This window comes from Thermoascus crustaceus (assembly GCF_041956765.1).
Source record: "Thermoascus crustaceus strain CBS 181.67 unplaced genomic scaffold VTN00scaffold_5, whole genome shotgun sequence".
Taxonomy (NCBI): Eukaryota; Fungi; Ascomycota; class Eurotiomycetes; order Eurotiales; family Thermoascaceae; genus Thermoascus; species Thermoascus crustaceus.
The window spans coordinates 1,449,097-1,471,329 of NW_027192531.1; the positions used below are offsets into that span (position 1 = coordinate 1,449,097).

Genomic DNA, 22,233 nt, shown 5'->3' on the forward strand with positions numbered 1-22,233 from the left:
TTCAGTGTAGCGTTTTTAACTCCAGCCCAATCTCTTGTCATCGTCAGTCAACTACCTCATCGCAGCGAGGATGGCTGCCAGTTTAAAGCGTCGAGGGAGCCAGGGAAGCAGTCGTACATCACCTAGTCTCCATGGTATGTTGACGGCTGATGCCTAGCCGTCTCCGACGCGCAGACTGACGTGGACGACTGATTGACGTTCTGGGACGGACACGTCAAACAGACAATATTACACATACGGAGAAAGTCATCATGACCAACACCCTTTTCGCTGGATCAGATCAGCCCCTTCAATTCAACCACGACGTAAAGCGACTTCGAAATTCGGCAGGTGTGAAAGCAATGGATCGCTTCGACGACCTGGAACAGCGTCCAGCAGCGGTCGAACTCCTATTCCAGAATCAATCTGCTGAGAACCTCGAACTTTCCGCAACCATCAACAGACTACGTGAGCGGGTTGAAAGGCAAGACAAGGAGATCGAGGCGTTGCGTCATGACACTGAGTTGCTCTACCACAGTCGCAGTAATGCTATCCAGATGCGGTACGTCGTCCCAGACGGCAAATCTAAGCCAAAGATGACTACTCCGAGAGATGAACATGACTGGCGCAATGCTCTTGCGCACGGCGGGAACATACTGGCTGACATTCATGCTATACGTGGTATGCTGGCATCAGATTGCGAGCGAGCAGCAGTGTGGCAAGAAACTTTCCAAAAGCTGTATCATCTGAATTTTCGGACACACCAGACGCATATCTTGAAAGCGTCTATGTATCTTGTGTGCACTTGCAACATGATGGCCACATTGCGGATGGTGTCTCTGTAGAAGGAGGACTCCATCGACAGCCATGATGGGAATACGTACATCGGCTTATGCCGCGGTCTTGTAACTGGATGGACTAACGCGATTGAACATTGAACGGCGGACGGCTTCTGGGATGTACCTCTGAACAGGAACACATTTCGATCGCATTGAGCGCTGGTACAATGCCGTTCCCCTGAAGCATTCATAATTCCTAGAATTCATTGATAGAAGTGGGTCGACAGAAGGTCAGACTAGCAAAGAAGTCTGTATCTCAATAGTCATTGCTATATAAACCTTTCAAGCCGAACCACCCTGACCGCCGGCCTGGGGTTCTTTGTGCATCTTAAGATTTGACAACAGCTATGTCAGCAAGGGAAAAAATGCCTAGAGTATTAAAAATTTGAAAGGTAGGCGGGCATGACAAGAATTTCTATGCAAGATGCTTATCTACTTAGATGATATTCATGATGGAAGCGCCGGCATAGTATTTGCATATACTTTAACGTTTATGGTAACTAAGGGTTAACTTGGCGATAACCTAGGAAGAGAATGTTTAAAAGTGTGTTGTAAAGCAGCGATTTTATAATAAGCCGAAAATGCCACGATCTTCCATGGCCTTTCTGGCGTCACCAACACTTCGTACATACGAGCTGTTCTTTCAACTTCTGCGCAAGAGTAAAGGGGCGAAAAGATGCTGACGCCCGAGCCCGGCAAGGAACCTCGCAGATCCTCTCACGAGTCGCATGGGGGCCGAACGGTTCTTCCTTGCGACTTTTCCAGTTGATCAATTTCCAGATATGCAGGCATCCGATGGATAAGCACACCGGAGCAAGGTTACATGTCAATTGATATGACTTTGCCCAATCGTGATCGGCAATCTCCAGATCGAAGCCTGTTGTTTAACGTGGAACCCCAACCCTCCAATTCAGCTCACTGTTCACAGCCTCTCCCACCTCTTGGATACCGTCCAGGCTGCAACGAACTGCTCTCTGATGCAGGCTGGGCCGGATCACCGGGGAACGCAAGGCACAGTGAAAAAAGCGAGATCCACACTCAACAACGGCCGTAATGACGAATTGTTGGCGTGCGGGTTTGATTCGTGCGATGTTTGTTGTGACTCCACTTTACCTAACACGGTTTATCTTCTAGATGTTGCTAAAAATTGATAGAGCTCCAGCTGCGTCGCCGCCGTTACACCGGCTTTGCGCCTGGCCCATGTTTCTCGAACGGTATTTCGCAGTCTATCTCCGTCATTCTGTTTTACCATTCGGCGGCAACGTCAGCCAGACGCTGATCTATATCCTAAGACGGGTTGGCGAATGTGTTGCTTTCTTTCACCGTCTCACGCCAAGCGGCCAAAATGCCCTACGTACGGAGTAGGGCCGAGTGACCGTCTCTTTTTGCTTTGAAATGTTTGGTCGTCGATCAAAGAAGAAGTGGATAGTTGTGGCGTTACCTAAGTCCCCGAGCATGGAGCCTAGAATTAGGCCGTGAAAGGATGCTTTGTGCTTCTAAGGGAGAGCTATTTCTTCTTCTTCTCCTGCTTGCTCACTACTTCTAGTAATTTTTCTATCCAGGCCCCATTTCTGCTTCTGCACGAACCACACCTTTCTTCCTCTTGAATCGCGGGTAGATTCAGCCCTTTTACGGATACGACTATTGTCACGAATCTCACGATGAAGTCCACCGCTGTTCTCGGGTCTCTGGCCCTTTGCTTCGCCCCGGCGTTTGGTGTCCTTGTTGCCAATGGCACCGTCACCGCGCACACTAGCGGCCTGGTGAGTTCGACTTGAAGCTATTTGGTTGTTTATGTTGTACCTTAGCTGACTTGCATCGTATCTCAGCCGTCCCCTCAGCTGTCTCCTATAACTCCACCAGCTGCTCCTCCAGTCTTCCCGAAGGGCACTCCGCAGGAGGGTAGCTTCGGCTTCAACCGTGTGCATGTCCGCCAGATCAAGCCTTTGGAGCAGTACTAGACTATGTGATGGGAACCACTGTCCACTTGAGCCCGCTTTCCTAGACGCCGCGACACAATGGGACACAGACCGCCCGCCGGGACCATTCCCCTTCCCAACCGCCAATGCCAACCATCCCGTCACCATATATATGGTAGGCTGGCGGCTAGGCTCTCATATTGGGAACTCAGTGTTTGTGCATCCATATTTTAATTACATCCCCTCTATGTAGAGGGTTTTCAATTCATGTACATAAATGAATCTATACAAACCCAGACTAGATGAGATGAATTACCTGTCCAAGTTCATTACTTCTGAATCATTGTCACAGCGGAACAATATTTCGTAGCTGTTGTCTTTGAATCAGCGTTGAAAGAATATATAACCTGCACAGTGTATGAGTAGTATACTGCGTAGCAACGCCTACGCTATCATTGGTCAACAGGAAGGGCTTGTATGATGACTAAGCAGTCATATGCCAGCTCTTTTTCTCCGACACGCCGCACGCCGGAGATGGAAATCTCAAAGTGCAGTCAAAGACGACCATTCCGGCAGTTGGCAATCGGGTGCTGTGTCAACTGGAAGGATGAGGACATTGGATATATGAAAGACCGGATATGCGCCAAAGACGTCCGTTTCCAGCACATCGACATTTCGACTTTCCTATTTCGCGGCCCCTCCGTTAGCTTGTCCGTGTCATGAGAGTTTGCCTGCGCCCAGGCCGTCCGACATATCTGGGCCGCAGGCTTTATCTCCCCCGTTATTCTGACCTTTCGCGTCTTTCGTCTTTCACGAATACACCGGGTGGTGGGAGGAATCGTCTGGGAGAGGGACAATGGACTCGGCCATTCTCGTTCGGGTGCCCGCGGCGGGCGGAGGAGTCCCGGGACGTGCTGGAGTCTTCATGGATACGAGAGAGTGTTCTCGCTGAGATACCACCTTCTCCGCTCCGTGGTTCGCAGCGAAAAGATCCTAATTCCTGGATCGCTCTCCTCGAGCAGTACCTGCCTCCGTCGTTGCGGGAAAGTGGTGCGGGAGACGATACCAAGACGGAGGATAGTTCGGGCTCCGAGAAGAATGCCCACGAGCAGAGTCGGGCCATAGCTACGCTATTATTTCAAGCAAGAAACTTGGAGAACCTCGACCTTCTAGCACATCTTGGGTTTCAGCTCCGCAGATGGTCCGCAGTGCATGCGCTCGTCAACAAGCTCCTCGACTCGACGGAGGCGCTCAAAGAGGTGTCCAAAGTCCAGCTTCCGTCGAATATCGAATGGGGAACTCAGTCTTCCCTGGATGATCTTACGAGTCGCAATTATCATTGGGATAGGCGCGCAGACATTCGACTCAAATCGGATGGGCAAAGTTCTTCTGCCTCGAAAATGGACCTGGATGCTATCACGGACCGGCCGTTCGCACTTTGGCTGTCGCAGATGATCATGCGTGAGGTCTGGCAGAGTCTGGGACATATTATTCTGGAAGCTGCAGATTTGTCTCCCAACGAGTCCAGGCTACCCATGTCGTACGTGTACCAGATCCTTGCTCGTCTTCACCATTCGGATTCCATCCCGGATTCAGTCTACAAATATCTCCGTCCGCAGGACTTGGAGGCCCCATTTAGGCCGCCTGGGATGTTCTTACTCTCAACGCACATCATGAATGTTCTGTCGGATACTGTGTGGCTGGCGCATGAGGCCGAAGTCTCCGCGAAAGCAGCTGCCGCCGGTGACAAGTCTCCATTCCGTCCTTTCAAGATGCCAATCCGTGAATTGGGACCCGAAGTCTGGCTCGAATTCGTTCTGTGGTGCTGTGTCGAAGACGGGTTCGTGAAGGAAGGCGTGTGGATACTGCAGCGCATGAAAGCGCGGGAGGGCGATTTGGCTTGGAGCGTGAAGAGCTGGAAGCCTCTTCTTGAACATCCGGAGACGGTAAGGGATACCAATATTGACGTGGAAGATTTCTGGCGCCGTCCGGGGGATCCTCCAGTGAGTAGAACGTCCAAAAGCGCAACTGGTATCTTCCACGGACTTGGGAAGCGAACAATCAGCGTCGAAGCTATAACATCATTAATGGATGGCGTTGTGAATCCTGTTTACCGCGGATTGGGGTTCCGCGGGTTGTCACCGGGGGCTGTTCTTCAGTATCTTCTCTTTCTCAATTCTTTCGTTGCCCCTGCCACCAAAAATCTGCGATCTGTCAGTAGAATGTCCAACTGGTTTGTCGTGCGCATGATCGAGTCTGGTGGCATCGATCCTGAAGCCGACCCACAGGCTCTCGAGCGGCTCCTGAGAGCCCAGTCTCACATTGTGCCTCCTTGGGATGATCACACGTCGACCCTTGAAGAAGATCTTGATCGGTTAACAAGGCCGCAGATGTATGATGATTCTTCAGCTTTGATGGGTCTGCTTGAATATAATCTCAAATCATATGCAGCTAATCGCCACACTGGAGGTGCTCTCAATATATTTGCCTGGTTGCAGGAACTCGTCGATTCAAGCAAGTTGCAGCACATCTACCGGTTTTTGGAAGAGGCTCGGGACCTCGACAATGAGGATTTGTCCGCTCCCGACGAAAAACGTCGCACTTCCTTGATTAATAACATCTACGGGTCGTCTATCCCACAGCTGTCGAATGTGACATTGGCAAACCTTCTTGATTTAGCCACTACATCCGGGGCGTTCCGTTTTGGAGAGTGGTTACTCTTTTCCACCGATGTTGATGGACCCGTCATCCCTCTTGATGCTTATGGAGATCAGGCTTTGGCGCCTTCAATCATCCGATTCGCAACAGCTACCAGAAACACCGTTCTCTGCAACAAGGTTGTTGAGTCCCTGTCTCAGCCCGTGTCCCGTAACACTCTGAAGGCTTTGCTCAACTTCAGGATCACCATGGGCGAGTGGGACCGAGTAGTCGCCATGTTTGAATATCTCCGAGACCATAGGTCCAAATCATGGGGCGACAGCAACGCCACGGCACTGGCAGCGGCAGTTTTGAAGCTGGATCGAGCAGCCAAGCAAAAGAAGAGCCCTTCAACCCCTGATGAGGAAGATTCTCTGTCCAAAGCCAAGGATATCCTGCTGAGACTGTTGAATGGGGAATTCAATCCTCCACGCAATCAGGCCATGAGAACGGAATTTTATGAAAGAGCAGTGTACAGACTGTATCAAGTCTTCGAGTCCATCCCTGGCCCTCTCGAGGAGGTCTGTGGTAAGGCGGAGCTCAAATACAAACCAACCTCCGACCGAGACACCCTACCTTACATCCCCTCGGCCGCCTTCCACAATCTCCTCGCAGCCGTCGTCGCCGTCCAGGGCAGCGCGGCCGGTAAGAAGCTCTGGCAGCGCTGGTGCCTTGAAAGTGAAACGCCAGCTGGGGCTGGACGTCTCCACGAGGGCGGTGTGCCTCGTCTCTACACCACCGACGAACGCGACTACAACAAGGGCGACCCGGTATTCGATCCCAAGTGGCTCGACCAGGCCCACAGAAAGGCCGTCATCCCGAACCTGAACACGGTCCGCATCATCGCCCAGCAGGCGGTCAAGGAGTACAGACTTCAGGAGTCCCAGAAATCATCCGTCCCTCCCAAGGCTGCGGAGATCACCCTATCATCTAATGACGATTCATCTGAACAGCCGTCGTCGCCGTCTTCTACTGCTGCTACCCCAGGGTACAGCCCAGAGGATGTCCTGGACTTCTGCGTCGCGAAATTCAAGAAACTCCGTCTCTACGAGAAGGAGATTGATCGGGAGGTCCAGGGTCATTTGAGTCGGATGAAGAAGCGGTCTTCGCAGGGTAATAAATAAATAAATAAGAGAACTCGAGCAGGAGCAGGAAATGATCACGACGATCGGAATATCCTTGGTATATCTATATGCACACACATACCCCCTCCCAACCAGACTTTTCCTCCCACCTTACCTTACGCTATGACATCCTCAGATCCTCCATCACCCTCAATATTTATCCTCCTTGAGCCACCCTCACCGAAAAAAAGACAACCATCTCATGTTCATTGTAACGGATATCCTCATGTACATGTACATTACACTATAGACCATCGATCATTTCTTCTTTTTCCATGTATTTCTATCATAGATTTGGTTTTTTTGGTATGTCCATCTACACGAAACGACAGAGGTCCCATGGATCTCGATGCAATGCAAAAGGAATACCAGTCAGTCTACGCTGGAGAGAAGCCCTCACTTCTTCCCATTTCATGTGTTAGAATTGTCACCATGCAAAATACCAGCCCTATATCTTCACCACTCCTTTAGATGAGATAGAGAGATGCATGTACTCACCACTGAAACGATGGGATGAATAGATAAATACATAGAGGTCTTTCTTTTAATCCAAAATCTTGGAACCATCCCATTCAATTTCTATTGTACGTGTACAACACAGTTCTGGCGTTACTATTACCATTACCATTGTCCTCCTAGAGGAAGGGAATTTGGAAATATTATCTATCCCTCTATCAATCTATGTCCCCGCCTTCTTCGATACGCGGTTCTTTGCATAGAGGTGTTATATACATATACATATACATCGAGCAATCTCGAGGGGAAAAAATTAATTTAGTCACAGGAACCAGCACGTGACAACCCCAATTCATCCAATATAATGTAATGTACATTCCCTGACGACCAGCACAATAAAACGATGCGCTTCTCTCGAGTAGACGGAATAGTTACTTAGTCAAGTTAATTAACTCCACCCCATCCCTGATCCCAATCATACTTTTCATGGTGCTCCTCGAGGTCTGGGAAAAATGACCTGATGAACTCCCCGGTGATAGGGTCATATGGGAAATGGATATCGGCCATGGTGGATGGGTTGCTTCCTGGTATAGTGGTCAGAGGGAAGGGTACTGGCCATGCTGTGTAGTCTACGGGTTGCCGGTCGAATTGGTTTTGTTGTTGTGGTTGCTGTTGCTGTGGCTGCGGCTGACTGATGGATGTCGTAGTATTCATGCTGGTGCTCCAATCGGCGTAGGTAGCGGGGAGGATGGGACCCGGGACCATATCTGCGGGATGGTTGGTGTTCTCTGTTTGGAGTTGTTGCTGCTGTTGCGGCTGTTGTTGTCGTTGCGGCTGCGGTTCGTCAGGTGAGGAAGAGGGCATATCACTGAGGTCATAGTCCATCCCAATGGCAATCCGTCGCAGACAACTATCGCACAATCTCCACGCGCGTCGGGAGGCAATACTCCCTTCAGACATTGCATGGAGCCAGCGTACTGCCTTCTTAGCTGTGTTGAGCGTGTTTAGTTCCTCATCAGGTGTATGGACGTTGCCAAAGGACAGTTCCAGGAGAAGGACCGTCGTTGCCTGCATGAGGTAATGCAAGATGCACCACCATGGACAGATCTGGTACAGCTGGATGGCATTGGGCTGGTCCGGGATGAGGTCGAGCATCCGGGCGGCTGCTTCGAGTGCGATGATGGCCATTCCGTGGCTGAATGAATCATCGATTTGTTTGTTCGTCGAACGAGCATCACGTCGGCAAAGGCAGGGACGCCCAAGAGTGATTTGAGCACTGTAGTAATGGAACGCGAGACCTAGCTTTAAACGCAGAAGTTCTGAAGAGTCGCTTCTCATTCGCGTAAAGTCGAATGCCTCCGGAAGTTGAGAAAACCACAGATCGATCCTCGATTTCGAATCTCCGATCCGCTTCTCAATGTAGGACCATGGAACCCTAACCGCATCGGGGTTATACACCTTGTTCACAATCTCCTGCGTGATCACAGAGAGGTCGATATAACAAAGGAAAAAGAGACCACGATTCGGAAGAACACCCTGCAACCATCCAGCGTCCCCTTGCTTCCCTGTCTGTTCGGCTGTTTTATCTCCCGATGCGTTTGACGGCGTTGATCGGCCACCAGCAGTTGCGGCGAAGCCCTGAATCCTTTCCTCCCGCAGTTGAGGGTTGTTGAGAAATTGCGCAGCCACAGGGTCTTGGAATTTGTCTTCCTCGAAAGGGATAGGCAAAGGACTAGTGCAGATGCCATCCAGGCTGCAGGTAGCTCGTCCAGTCATTATTCCAAGCATGTGTTCAAACGCATATAGACACCACCAGACACGGTAACGCATCTCCTTGGAGGTATTATGGGTAGTCTCACTTACACTCTTCATGTTGATTCCGAGGGCGATCGCTGAACGCACAGCCAGGGCGGATATCCTCCAAGCTCTAGAGACAAGTTAGATCCTGGTCAGGTCCGGAGGAAGGGCCAGTGGGAAAACCAAAGGGAAGGGGGATGGCAAGAAGTAAAAGGACGGTCATAAGAAGGACAATCGTACCTATTAATCTGATCCGACGCGAGCAGATAGAAGGATATCAACCCTTCCACCTGCACCTGCTGCAGGTCAGGATGGCTAAAAAGGACGTCTCCGTTCATGCTGAGAATTCTTGCCCGGGTGAAGTACGTCAGATGATCCTGCTCTTCCCCTTCTCGAGAAACTCGGATAAGATGCGCATGTTTCGCGGAGATGGCAAAGATCATGTTGAGAATCGCCAGCCATCTGTCCCCAGGTCTAGCGGCGTTATCGAAGAAGGTCCTGTATTGCGTAACGAAAAGAGGCCGATTGATGATAGGAAAGAAAGGGTGCACTGTGGTCAGATAGTCCTCAAAGAGCTGGTCTGCAAGCTGGCGCGGTGGCATCCAGTACAGGTTCACGGGTCCGGCGACAGAGATATCAAGATCGTCCAGATGATAGCTCATCGATGCGATTGAAAAGTCCTTGCCCTGGTTGCCACTGGGTTCGCCTTCGTAGGTGCCTGGCTGCTTCTGAGAACGCTGTTCCGCTTCCCGTTGTAACCTTTGCATCCAACTTATTTCCGAATTCTTTCCTATATAGCCTGTAGCTCTGGATTCGGCTCCCCTATTAAGATCTTCCTCGACACGATCAATGGCCTCCAGAGACCCAATGGACGATGGAGAAGAAAACTCCGGGATGCCGCCTTCGTCCTCGGGTGTTCTTGAGCCAGCCTCAGCTGGCTGCTGTTCTCCTCCCGAGCCATGCTGCAAAATGTCAGATACAGGAGAAGACAGAACAGGAAGATCAAGATCATACCTTCTCCAGGGTATTCCTAATTCTCTCTTTGGTCCGACTATCGACCACGTTCCCCAACTCCCTCAGCAAGTTCTCGAAATCTTGAGCCTTGGAGGACAATTCTTCTAAACGCCTGTTCCAATCAAACAGTCAGAATAAACCGTATAAACGCCCTGGAAAAGCAAATATGGCCACAAAAGAAAGCAGCCGATTAAGTACCTAGGTATGTAACTCACCTCCTCGTCCTCTCCCGCATCCCAGCGGGATACTGGCACGGAACCCTGAGCTCCCGGCATTGTCTACAGACGGGCGTATCACCGCTGCACTTGGTCTTCCGCTGCCTGCACGACTCGCACGCCTTGGCGACCCGTCGACTATGGCGAGGCCCGACCGCAGCTCTCTGTCGCGGGATCGGGACCTTCGCATTGGGTCCTTGCGATGATCCCGCCGGGGCAGAGATGGATGTCGAGCCCGGTCGCGAGGATGTCGCAGGCTGTACCAGCCCGCTACCGCCTTCGCTGAGAGACGGTCTCAGAGGAGCTGCGCCTGCGCCCTGCGAGGAGGTCGACAGGTGGTGCGGAGGGTGACCGTCCATTCTCGGTCACGAGCGAGCTCGGGCGCAAATCCAGTTCGACGATCCGATGCAGGTCGAGACCAACTTTCGGGAAGAGAAACCTTCAAGTCCTTTTCCCACTAGCTAAGCCAAGGTCCAGAGGGAATTTGATTTTAAGGCACTTGTAGTCTTCTAAGCATCTCCGGGTAATGTACTGTGCAGCAACTCCATTTGTAATATTCCGAGCTTTAAATAGAAAGCGAGACACCGTCTCATGAAGAAGATGATTAAGACAAGCTACTTAACTTCTAGGTAATGGATCAAGGATAGATTGAAGATAAATTGTGCAAACCCGGACAAAGATACAGGTAGCAAACAACCACGGCGTGAAAGAGGGGCCATGGTGAGCTCTTCGCAATCGGAAACCAGCCCACGTGATGGTGTCACGATCGACATCGATTGTCTACGATGGCAACAAGAGGTACCTGACACGAAAGAAAAAAAATTCAATTCAAGTGTACACATAGAGAGCGAAATAAAGACAACTTTCCTGTTGCTATCTGTCACTCGATAGCAACGCAAAGTTATCAGTATAACGAAGGTCGAACACCTGCCAGCAGCGCTACATCAATGATCAGATTGTCCCTTCGCCACTCATTATACAGGGCGGGAGGAAACTTGGAATGAATGACATTCTAACAAGCCAAAAAGAAAAGCAAAATGATAAGACAACTTTTCAGTGGAACAATTTAAGCCAGAAACGCTGCCCCTTGGCTCTTAGATCCCTGCGGCTGTAAGTCCAATTCCATGGTCCAACAGACTGCTGGAAGCCACGAAGCTGAAGCCACCAAACGGGTCACTCTCGCCCACCGGGTTGCCAACATCAGGGGAGACGTCGCTTTTACCAGATGCCCCCGCGATGTTCAGCATTTTGTCGACATCATCTCCCCAAGCATTGTTTGTCACGACAGGGCTGAGTGGTAGAGCTGTAAAATCAGTCGAGAAGTTCTCCGCCAGGGCAGGATCTGTGATTACAGGCTTGATTGGTGGTTCAAGCTCGCGCCGCTCGAGAGCTTTCCAGTCGATCTTACGGAAGAAGCGATGCTGCTTGATCGTCTGCAGGTCCTTGGGCATATGGTAGCCAAGTCGTTTGGAAGGTTCCTTACGGAGCAGACGGGTCAGGAGGTCCTTCGCATCCGGCCCAAGGAAATACGGTAGGACCAATTTCTGCTTGATGATCTTCTCCTGGATCTTCGCATGGTTGTTTGCCTTGAACGGCGGAGATCCGGTGAGAAGGTCGAACCCAAGAGCGCCCAATGACCACCAATCGCATGCCTTACCGTATGGTTTGCCCTGAATGACCTCTGGAGCCATGTATTCGATGGTGCCAAGGGAGGAGTTGCAACGATCATTCTCGTCGACGGCAACCTTGCTGAGTCCGAAGTCTGTCAGTAGTAGATGACCTTCTGCGTCCAGAAGACAGTTCTCAGGCTTGAGGTCGCGGTAGATCACCCCGACATTTTGGTGGAGATGCTCAAGCGCAAGAACCATCTCCGCCATATAGAATGCAGCTACGTCCTCCGAAAACATGCGCTCCGCAGCTAGGTGAGTGAACAGCTCGCCCCCTTGTGCATATTCCAGGATGAGATATAGCTTCTCATGGTCCTGGAACGCATAGTACAGCTTGACCACAAACGGGTGGCGGTTAACACTCTCCAAAATCATGCGCTCAGTCTTGGTCTGCTCCACCAGTTTCTTGTGGACGGTAATGGAGGCCTTCCGGAACTGTTTTTGCGCATAGAGTTTGCCGGTGATGGCATGGCGCACGAGCAACACAGTCCCGAATGTTCCCTTTCCGAGACACATCAGAGGTTCAAAGTCGTCGCTCGTCATCTTCCTGCAAAGCTGGCTCCGAAGATAGTCCTCATTGACAGAAGGGTTGGACGTGTCCTCTTCGGTCACAGCCTCTGCGCTGACAAAGTCTTCCTCCAGAGGAACCTCATAGCTGGTCATCACCTCTGTCTGGTCACTATCGGAAGTGACACTAGCATTGCTCGGTGTCTGGGAGCCAATCTTGCTCGTTGCCCGCGATGGCGGACGGCTGCCAGACAGACTCAGTGCATCCAATTGAAGCTTCAATGCACTGACACCAGCGCACGGTGACGGCTGCACTAAGGGACTAGCCCCATTACCTCGGGGGGTACACCGTTCGGGGGACATGGGGGACATGGCCCTAGAACCAGCGTTGGAGAAATCCGAGTCATCATCGCCAGACTGCATCGGGGTAAAGCCTCGCACCGTCGACAACGCAGGAGGCGCTTGGTCATTGTTCACAGCGCCCTGCTTCTTCTTTTTCTTCCGCCGTGGCGTTTTGTCAGACGAATTGCTTCCATTTATAGTTGGCGCAGGAAACGGGCTGTTTCCATTGGCCCCATCCCTCGAGGCGCAGAATGGAACGTCTTGTTTGCGCGTTGGACTGCCACCACCAGAGCTCATCCGAAAACCGGTACTAGACTTTCCAATTTCTGTTTCGGTGCAATTGCGAGGCTGTTCGATCTGTGGGCTAAACACATCATCGACCAAGACGTCATCATGCATGGCACCAGACGTGGAATCCACCGTCGGCTGTACAATCTGCGCAGTCGCAGGCGGCGCCAACTTCTGTTGTTGAAAGGAGGACCCCGGAGCAAACATAATTGAGGAAGCGACGCGGAACCGCTGCGGAACTCGTTGAACCAAGGGGGGACGCTGTTCACATTAACCAAGACATATGCGGGCAGACAGGCCTTCTTCTGTGACTGCCTATCTGGAATTCTGGACTGTAAAACACTGCAATTGAGATCAGTCTCAAAGCTCACACAGGAATGCAAGCTCCCTACATCAAGTCAAGAAGACTCCCGACCCTAAGGCGGATCGTGGATAGACCTCCTGAACAGTTTACCGTCCGCCCTTATTCAGGACGGACCATGTACCCGTAGCCACACCACGTTATCCAATCCTGGGAGCACAATGGAAACAGGCTGGCCGGGTCCAGGGGGAACAGTAATCGCAGTGCTAGCAGCAGCAGCGGTGTCCGACTCGGTGACCGGAGAGAAGGGGTTCAGGTCGGGGAAGCGGCCAGCGAAAACCTGCACAGAAGGGGACGATGAGAACGAGTTACGCGCAATCAGGCCCATAGAGGAACAAAGCAGTGGTGTCTCTTAATTGATTCCTTGTAAATAGAAGGGTATGAATGTAGGATAAAGGGAGCAGCCCTTTGTGAATAGGGATGTGAAGCTGAGGAATTATTTAGGACCAATAGCTGAGGCCTCAAAAATAGCTGACCCAGGCCACGGATCCGGATCTGGCATGTGTTTGCTAACTAAGCGAGGCTAGGCTGTATCTGGACGATCTGACGTCACGTGCACCAAGGACTGGACGCCACGCCGACACTGGGGCGCCTCGAGAGCCTCACGCCTGTAACCCGATTGAAAACAAGACCGATCCAAGTATACACGATCTCGCCACTACCGCGAGCTGGGCTCGATCCCTTCCTTCATTCGCAGATAGTCCTGCTGCGCAAAGAACGCCTGGGATCGGGTAATCTCCACCCCCGCCCTCTCCACGAAAGCCAGCGCACTCGGCTTTTCCACCGTCACAGTGACCCTCTCGTTGCCAAATTCCACGGTCACTATACGCGCGATGAACGTCGCCAGGGCCTCAACGGTCTGATACGATGTTTCCTCGACTCTCTGTAGAAGAATTTATCAGTAAGAGAATCCAGACAGCAATGCAATTAGACTTGAAAGAGAAATAAGAGCCTACCTCAGCGACAACCCTCGCCATCTCTTGATACGTCTTCACGACAGTCGACCCCCAGGACAACTGTCCGGGGCCCTTAAACTCCAGGGAGATGATTACAGCCTGCTTTTCAAGCCTCTCATGCGAGTTAACTCCCAGGATGCAGTAAGATCGTATTCCCTCGATCCGGAACTCCTGCTCGAGGACCATCGGCTGCCTCCCGGCCTCCGCCCCCTCCCCAGATGGCTCCTTGTATCCCCACACGGTCACACTGCGGTACTTCAGGCCTCCCTCCGCCCGCAGCAGCGCCTTAGGCAGATGCAACCAGACCTCGCACTGGGCGTACTCGCTATCGATAGGATCCGGACGAGGAGCGTTGGCAGCAATGGCCGTCTGGGCCTGCGCCTCCGCGCCCGCCGTTCCGCTGCTCGTCGTCTGTGTGCTAGCCACCGGCAGGCTCTGGTGAGAGTGCGACATCCTCCTCACACCGGCCACTGTCTCGTCCAGCAGCCCGAATCCGCAGTCCGCGATTAATCCCGCAATCCTCCGGACGTCCTCCCCCAGGAAATCCTCCAGCTTTGTCTCTCCTCCCTTGATGCTGCCAACGTTGAGCGCCTCCCCGTGAACACTCCTGTGGCCGGCCTCGCGGATTTCGGCCTCGACGCGACGATAGAGCTTCCCATAGTCGAGGGACAGGGCAACGTCGTCAGCGGCCGCGGCCGCGATGGCGGAGGAATAGGATAACTTGATGGAAGCGGTGCATGGCTGGGGCTTGCGAGGACGGTGCCACGGGTCCGGGCCCATAGGCAGCGGAAGCTGGATGTCCCGCAGCTGGATATGGTCGATCACAGCCGGGACCGTTGGGATGCGGACGTTGAATTCCTGGGCCATGGTGGGATTTGGGAAAGAGTAGTTAGGTAGCTCGTAAAAAATTTTTTTTCTATGTAGAATTCAGATCAGAGCCAGAAAGCGGCAGAAAAAATCCCTGCTAGAAACGCAGCCGGCAACTGCACCAGTCCTGCAAAAAAGAAGACGCAGGGAAAGCGCCCAACCTCCACACGAACGAAGGGAAAAATGGGAGGGGGACGAAAACAATGTGTCCAGAAGTGGATACTAACAATGCGTTCGTGTTCTGGCAGAGATAAGATGCAGTCCTGACGTACGTCACCTTAAGGATCCGCCTCCGGATGCATCACATGCACATCTCTCAGTAGAGCAAGCAAGCCCCGGAGTGTGTTCCAGCCCAGAGTTCGATATTATTGGACCTAGGTAAGACTGACAAAAATTTGATTGTGTCCTTCCGCATCCACAGCATTCAACTAATATGAAGTCAGCCAGCATGCACTACTGTCATGGCGGGGAAGTCGATAGCCTTTGCGAAAGCGGGATAAACTCTTTAAGCTTCCGAGCTGACCACACGTACTTGAGGCTGATATAGAAGGTAGTACTAAGTAACGGAGAGATGGGCCTTGGCTAGGAAGGGAACTGACGTCTGTATTCCGTGCCTGTCTAAGTACCTCGTAGGCATGCACTGACAAGTTTGGTAGGGTTGCATGCGAGGTTGATATGACCATTGCGGGGTTGAACAGGTAAGCCGGTGGGGCGGCTCGACAAGCACGAGAGATCGATCCAGTTGCATTACTTCTTGACTACGTTATCTGATCTTATCAGTCAATTGCATAAGAATTTTCTCCAATATAGTAAAGCAATATGCATGTTCTACCATCTGCATACCGTACGTCTGCAACACATCAAACATGAACAGGGTGAGATTACATTAGGTCAAAGTTCGACTTATTATGTGGATTTCTACAACTATCTTCGGAGATCTCAAAGCAGTCGAGTCTCAAACCATGTTTATTCGTTGCAATTTTATGCACTGCAAATAACATACATTGAGAAAAGAACACATTTGGCGGCCCAGTTTACGGCAACGAGATCGCCACCCTGTTTTGTTCGCAACGTGATATCCACACGGGAAGACCGCTGCACCATAATTACCGTTCAAAGTGTCGTGAAAAGCTGTAGACTAGAAACCAACGCAAGGAAGCAAAAGGAAAGAACAGACCATGTCGGCACTTCCTCCTTCCTTAGGCCCGAGGGCAACCGGTTGATAGCCCTGGAATCAAACGGTCCGTCATGTGGCATTCGTCAAATCCATGAAAGTCCTTGTTCCGTCTCCGAGTATCACGGATCCTATTTCAGCCGGGGTAATGGATCGGGACGAGCAGCGGATCGGGCAGAGAAGTAGATTTTGCTTTTGTGCCAATCTAAATAATAAGCATCAAGTGCGAGGAATCATGCTTCAGTCCACTATCAAAGAGGAACAAACGAATGGGGCTAAAAAGGGGCCTTGCAGAACATAATGGGTATTCACACGACGCTTGAAATGATGAAGTGGCGAGATGAGAGAGTGAAAAGTGTCTCTACCAGTAACCACGGCGGTCATAGCCACCATAATCGCCCCTAGGAGGGGTACGAGGACGACCATATGGTCTCCCCGTCAAGTACGGATCATCATAATGGCGAGGGGGCGGAGGAGGACGAGTATCGTAAGGGTCATCATAGGGACGACGCAATGGAGGATAATCGTCGATCCTGGGGCGAGGGGGAGTACGACGTCCGTAGCCATCCCGATCATAGTAGTCCCGACGAATGGGAGGAGGGGAACGCTCGCGGTAGTGAGCACGGGGGCTGTAGCCACGGGGCGGTGGGGGCCCACGCCTGTCATAGTCATCAATGGGAGGATATCCACGACGAGGGGAGCGAGACCGGTAAGGATCACGATAGTAGTGACGCTCCTCCTGGCTTTGGATCTGGAGAAGAATGAGAATGGTTCCAATGGAAAATTCGTTCAAGGGATTCCTACATCCGCAACGCAGGTCACTCTTGAGCCTTTGAACTCTCGTCCATCGAGCTTTTCAACCGCTGTCTTAAGATCATTGGCAGACTCAAACTCAACGAAGCTTTCAAGCGGATGTAAGTCAGTAAGTGTCCAAGGAGGGGTGCGAGAGCGGCAGCTCAACTCACCCCCTGCCATCGCGATCGCGACCAGTCTCGGAGTACACCACGTCAAGGCCAGACTGCCGGGCGAAATCTTTGAGATCCTAGAAAGGCCATTGTGTGAGTTGGTTTCCGACCGATGAGTAAGTCCAGGATCCTCTTATGGATTTGAACAAGAAACCCAGTTGCAAGATTCCAGTGCTTAGAGGAGAGCTCAGCCCCAGTTTCGCATCCAGACTGGCTAAAGTGACAGCTCATTGTATGATACGATCCGCAGTTTGCAAGGAGACTCCGAGCAGAGGCTGAGGAAAGTACATATGAACAAAATAGAATTCAGAGGATATCCAGGTGGATGCCCATTGGTATTGTTCCTCCAAAAGGAAATTAAGGTCTTCCGGATAATGGGATTAGACAGTCCAGGGGATCTCCAGATGTTAACAGAAAGGGCAGATTTCCAACTTGTCTCTCCCCTGCCAGAGGATACTTGAGTCGTTACGACCCCAAGAGTAGCGGGGAAACCGGAGAGGGAAATGAAAGGGGTTCTCGGTAGGCCAAAAAGAGAAAATCCAAGGAATCCTGGGATGAATGGATATGGGCTGCTAACCTGCCAACTGGTCTCCGGAAGGCCAGAGATCTGCATACGATAAATTGTGCGACGTGGCCGCGGCACACTTGGTCGGTCCATCGGGCCAGAGAAGGTCTCTTTGTGGCGTGGTCCGCGGGCAAACTGGACAGTAAGGCGTTCACCCTTAAAGTCGCTGCCATCTGTAACCGGGGCGGTGGTCAAAAAAAGGAGGAATCCTAAGCGGGATCTATGTTATACGTACGAAAAGCTGAATGGCGATCGCATTAGCATAAGCCGACATAAAGTTCCGGAGTGCCAGCCTGGATTGGCAGAGCTTATCGATGGGAAAAAGAGCTTACCTGGAACGACGTCCCTGGCATCCATGGCATCCTCATACTCGATGAAGCCGAAGCCGTTCATGAGTTTGATTTCCGTGATCTTACCCGAGCCATGGGTGCTAAAGTGTTCTTCGATATCCTGTTTGGTGACTGGAGAGAGTCCAACACCAACATGGGGCAGATGTATATGTCAGCTCTTTGTGGCCAAACGAATTATCCAGGGAAAGATGCGCAATCGCCAGAAATGTCCATGGTGCGTAGTATATCATCTGGAAGGATGCTTTTTTCTCCCTCGTGGTGTCCTGCAGACGGGACACGTCCTCCTCTTTCGTGTCCGCGAAAATGTACATGGAAAAAAATTGAGGATCCAAAAAAACATCCAGCTTCTGGGGAGGCACTGAACGAGAGGGCAATAGCCCAACCAGGACCAGGAAGAAGGATTGATGAAGACCTGCATACCGTTACGGGGGAGATTCCCAAGATAGAGCCTGGTTGAAGAGACCTCGCTCATGGTTGGCGAGGTGAAGTGATGATTCCCGGAAGCAGGCAGACAATAACAGGATACAATGGTCCAGGACCGCAGGTGGCCAAGGCGATTAATGAAACGGAGCACAGAAGCAAACAAAGGATGACCGGAATTCGGGACGTCCTTGTCTGGGTGGTGGATGTATTTGAGTCTTCTCTTCTGTGATCCAACGGCGATGACCTTCTGGTCAGAATTTCGATGGAACTTCTGCTGGCTGCTGATGAGGTTGACAGAAGTGAGATGACAGAGCAGAAGAGGGGAGGCTGAGCGACAAAGAGCACGGGCGGTGGAGGGAGCTGAGCCCAAACGAGAATAAGACCGCCTCACTTCGACGGGTGATCCACGTGGCCCCGCCCAATGAACAGAAAACCAACTACCCAGCGCTAAGCGATGGCAATCGGTCGGCTTCAGATCTGTTTACGCTCCTGCAGTATCGTCTGGAGCATATTGTTTACAGTAGAGCATGAGACGTCAGTTGATCTGGCGGGATCCATAGGATTCGGGTGCTAAGGGGTCTCTTTCCACGGTTCCGCAGCTCCAGTCCCCGCGGGGGTTCCCATCCCGTGAACAATGCCGCCCTGCAGATCAACAAGATTTTCGTCGCCTCCGAGGGTAGGGACTCGCTCCGGTATTTCTAGAAGCTACTGAACAGATGGCGACAAAAACTATGTACATCGGGTATTCTCTTTGTATAGACAATGTTCTCAAAACATCTCGCGCTTTTTTTGTACCCCCTTTTTTCTGCCACGATCCATCCACATGACTGTTATCATGCAGGTATTCCGTTAAAATACCAATCTTCATATCAGCTGTGATTGTGCGACTCGAGGGATGCAGAATCGTATATATACACTGCGATGAAATCACTGAAATCCTGACCCTAAGTCATGAAATATTTCGGGCCCTCGCCGCCCTGGGGGGTCTGCCAGTTGATGTCCTGCGTAGGTACCTTGATGTCACAGGTCTTGCAGTGGATGCAACTGTTCGAATGTTAGATTCCGTGATTCATTCTCTTGGAACAGGCCTACTTACTTCTGAGCATTGATCTGGAAGCGGACGCCATGCTCCTTGGTCGGGTCCTCAACGTATTCATAGACCCCTGCCGGACAGAATCGGTTCTCGACACCCTTGTACTTTGGCCATGCCTCGTCTGTGTGCTTATCCCAGTCCTTCACCTGCAGGTGGACAGGCTGGTCCTCTTCGTGGTTTGTGCCCGTCCGGCTCACACTGGTCAATATATCGAAGCTGATCACTCCGTCAGGCTTAGGGTACTCGATCTTCTTGCATTCGTCCGCCTTCTTCGTAGCTGCGTGATCCGTGCTGTGATGCTTCAGAGTCCAAGGCGTCTTGCCACGGAAGACATAGGCTTCGAGTCCGGAATACAGAATACCACCATAGAGACCGAAAGTGCCAAACGAAGGCCGCATGTTGCGCACCTCCTTAAGCTCCTTCCAGATCCACGACTGTCGAAGAGCGTCTTCGTAGTCAAACAGGAAAACACTGCCTTTATCGGTACTCCGTAGAGCGGAATACGTAGCCTCTGCGGCAAGCATTCCAGACTTCATGGCAGTGTGCGTACCCTTAATCTTGGGGACGTTCAAGAACCCAGCGCTATCGCCGATCAGTGCACCTCCAGGGAATGCACATTTCGGGATGGACTGGAAACCACCTTCGTTCAGCGCTCGAGCACCGTACGAGATACACTTTCCTCCTTCCAGGACCTCTTTGAAGAGAGGGTGATGCTTGAGCTTCTGGAACTCACCGTACGGTGACAGCCACGGGTTGGGATAATCAAGACCAACAACAAGACCCAAACTGACCAGGTTGTCGCCAAAGTGATACATCCAGGCTCCTCCGTAAGTGTCCGTGGGTAGCGGGTATCCCATCGAGTGAACAATTTCACCTGGCTTGAACTTCTCGGGCTGGATTTCCCAGACCTCCTTCAACCCAATTCCATAAGTTTGCGGTTGGCTGTCCCGTCTAAGGTCGAACTTCTTGATAACCTGCTTGCTCAAGCTACCATGGCACCCCTCTGCGAGCAGTGTGACACGTGCGTTGAACTCCATTCCCCGCTCGAACGTCTCCTTGGCTTTGCCGTCTCGACCCAGACCCAGATCATTGGTGGCGACACCACGAACGGAGCCGTCATGCTTGTAAAGCACCTCACTCGCTGCGAAGCCCGGATATACCTCGACTCCCAGCTCCTCAGCGCGCTCACCAAGCCACTTCGTCAGCTGATTCAAGCTGATGATATAGTTGCCATGGTTGTTCATCTGTGGCGGGGCCGGGATTGGGAACGACGCATTCTTGGTCAGGAAGCGCATCTTGTCGCCCTTGGCTGGGGTTGCATGCTCGAAACGGTTTGGGTTATCCTCCGCCAGCCAGTCCGGCAGGAGCTCATTAATCGCCGTCGGCTCTAGGACGTTTCCTGAGAGGATATGCGCACCCAGTTCACCTGCTTTCTCCAGCAGGATGACCCGAAATTCTTCGTTTCCAGCTTCGTTGGCAAGCTGCTTTAGTCGGATCGCAGCAGCAAGACCGGCGGGACCTGATTTGTGCGAAAAGTTTCTGATCAGCAACAAGTCTTTACAAGCTCGAGATAAAGAGGGGGCACGGATTGTCCTTACCGCCACCGACGATGCAGACATCGACGTCGTCCGACTCCCGGTCAAGCTGACGGGGGTCGAAGTTGCCATCCTCGTCGGTGAATCGCCTCCGCGACGATTGCGAGAAAGCTCGAGTCTGAAGCCGGAAGAGGTTCTGGTCAAGCAAGGCCGCGCGAGAGCCTTCCCGTCTCGAGCGCTCGAACGCACCACCGACATGGCTGCGAGCGGGTGCGCCAGCGGACACGGAGGAGCTGACTCTCCAAGTCCGCGAAGACGCTCGCAGCTCGCGCCTCAGTAGAGGCAGGAAGACGCCTCTCGACGCCATTGGAAAGAAAAGGCACAGGAAGAAGCACTATGGCAGACGTTGTTGTCGCGGAGAACCGCTCTCCATAGGCCAGATAAAAGAGAAGGAGGAAATTAGCTCTTTTCCTCTCGGGTCCCCGAATCTCTGATTTCCACCCCCACTCTCCGCTCCGGTTCGGAGACGTCACCGACTGCTGAACGGGCGCACCGAGGAACACGGCGGCGCAGTGGCCAATAGGCTTCTCGGCGATGGAAATCCCATCTTCCTCGGTCTGTTGCATTCCGACAGTAACCGTATTCCGGCAAAGTACTGTTGCGCCCGAGGCGGTGATACCTGTGGACAGGCGGAAGTATCATCTACAGTCTCTAGAAACTATCGGATACGACCATTGTGTCTCATCATCTATAGTTCGTGTGGATGAATGTTCCGATATGATCGTTCCTATCGTGTAAAAAGAAGCCCCCGGAGAATAAGAAACTACGAGGATAGGCGACCGTTCTTTGCAAAGACCGGAACTACTGTAAAATATAAAACAGTGTTGCGAGGCAATTCGCAAGTTTTGACTCTTTGAAGGAGCAGTCTACTGGTTAGCGCGATAGATCGATCTTGTTCCCTGTAAAGACAAGGGTTTGAGTAGAATGATCATGTGAGAAGGCTGTCTCAAGTCCCTTGTATCTTCCCCACTGCCAGGGAAGGGATGCTCGCGATCGACTCGTTCAAAATACCAAGCCTGGTCCTCAAATCCATGATACTG

General features: G+C 51.9%; 9 protein-coding genes across 9 annotated transcripts; 4 read left to right on the forward strand and 5 right to left on the reverse strand.

Moving 5' to 3' along the window:
- Nucleotides 1-251: 251 nt before the first annotated feature.
- On the forward strand, nucleotides 252-850 carry VTN00DRAFT_8052 (uncharacterized protein; the record flags this gene model as incomplete). The annotated part of the gene is made up of 2 exons (XM_069434864.1): nucleotides 252-541; nucleotides 676-850. 2 exons carry the CDS (start codon nucleotides 252-254, stop codon nucleotides 848-850), a joined length of 465 nt encoding a protein of 154 aa, XP_069286318.1.
- Nucleotides 851-1,871: 1,021 nt separating this feature from the next.
- Nucleotides 1,872-2,183, forward strand: VTN00DRAFT_8053 (uncharacterized protein; the record flags this gene model as incomplete). The annotated part of the gene is made up of 2 exons (XM_069434865.1): nucleotides 1,872-1,909; nucleotides 1,973-2,183. 2 exons carry the CDS (start codon nucleotides 1,872-1,874, stop codon nucleotides 2,181-2,183), a joined length of 249 nt encoding a protein of 82 aa, XP_069286319.1.
- A 296-nt stretch (nucleotides 2,184-2,479) lies between these two features.
- Nucleotides 2,480-2,779, forward strand: VTN00DRAFT_8054 (uncharacterized protein; the record flags this gene model as incomplete). The annotated part of the gene is made up of 2 exons (XM_069434866.1): nucleotides 2,480-2,581; nucleotides 2,648-2,779. The coding sequence occupies 2 exons, from the start codon at nucleotides 2,480-2,482 to the stop codon at nucleotides 2,777-2,779; spliced, it is 234 nt and encodes a 77-aa protein (XP_069286320.1).
- A 677-nt stretch (nucleotides 2,780-3,456) lies between these two features.
- Nucleotides 3,457-6,558, forward strand: VTN00DRAFT_8055 (uncharacterized protein; the record flags this gene model as incomplete). The annotated part of the gene is made up of 1 exon (XM_069434867.1): nucleotides 3,457-6,558. The coding sequence occupies one exon, from the start codon at nucleotides 3,457-3,459 to the stop codon at nucleotides 6,556-6,558; it is 3,102 nt and encodes a 1,033-aa protein (XP_069286321.1).
- Nucleotides 6,559-7,458: 900 nt separating this feature from the next.
- VTN00DRAFT_8056 (uncharacterized protein) lies at nucleotides 7,459-10,399 on the reverse strand (the record flags this gene model as incomplete). The annotated part of the gene is made up of 4 exons (XM_069434868.1): nucleotides 7,459-8,941; nucleotides 9,052-9,773; nucleotides 9,826-9,937; nucleotides 10,041-10,399. 4 exons carry the CDS (start codon nucleotides 10,397-10,399, stop codon nucleotides 7,459-7,461), a joined length of 2,676 nt encoding a protein of 891 aa, XP_069286322.1.
- A 735-nt stretch (nucleotides 10,400-11,134) lies between these two features.
- On the reverse strand, nucleotides 11,135-13,533 carry VTN00DRAFT_8057 (uncharacterized protein; the record flags this gene model as incomplete). Its single annotated transcript, XM_069434869.1, has 4 exons — nucleotides 11,135-13,075; nucleotides 13,120-13,186; nucleotides 13,237-13,260; nucleotides 13,319-13,533. The coding sequence occupies 4 exons, from the start codon at nucleotides 13,531-13,533 to the stop codon at nucleotides 11,135-11,137; spliced, it is 2,247 nt and encodes a 748-aa protein (XP_069286323.1).
- A 330-nt stretch (nucleotides 13,534-13,863) lies between these two features.
- VTN00DRAFT_8058 (uncharacterized protein) lies at nucleotides 13,864-15,028 on the reverse strand (the record flags this gene model as incomplete). Its single annotated transcript, XM_069434870.1, has 2 exons — nucleotides 13,864-14,088; nucleotides 14,162-15,028. The coding sequence occupies 2 exons, from the start codon at nucleotides 15,026-15,028 to the stop codon at nucleotides 13,864-13,866; spliced, it is 1,092 nt and encodes a 363-aa protein (XP_069286324.1).
- A 1,535-nt stretch (nucleotides 15,029-16,563) lies between these two features.
- On the reverse strand, nucleotides 16,564-18,554 carry VTN00DRAFT_8059 (uncharacterized protein; the record flags this gene model as incomplete). Its single annotated transcript, XM_069434871.1, has 7 exons — nucleotides 16,564-16,953; nucleotides 17,007-17,103; nucleotides 17,168-17,244; nucleotides 17,745-17,905; nucleotides 17,968-17,973; nucleotides 18,065-18,193; nucleotides 18,503-18,554. The coding sequence occupies 7 exons, from the start codon at nucleotides 18,552-18,554 to the stop codon at nucleotides 16,564-16,566; spliced, it is 912 nt and encodes a 303-aa protein (XP_069286325.1).
- Nucleotides 18,555-19,449: 895 nt separating this feature from the next.
- On the reverse strand, nucleotides 19,450-21,500 carry VTN00DRAFT_8060 (uncharacterized protein; the record flags this gene model as incomplete). Its single annotated transcript, XM_069434873.1, has 3 exons — nucleotides 19,450-19,549; nucleotides 19,602-21,117; nucleotides 21,197-21,500. The coding sequence occupies 3 exons, from the start codon at nucleotides 21,498-21,500 to the stop codon at nucleotides 19,450-19,452; spliced, it is 1,920 nt and encodes a 639-aa protein (XP_069286326.1).
- Nucleotides 21,501-22,233: the final 733 nt, after the last annotated feature.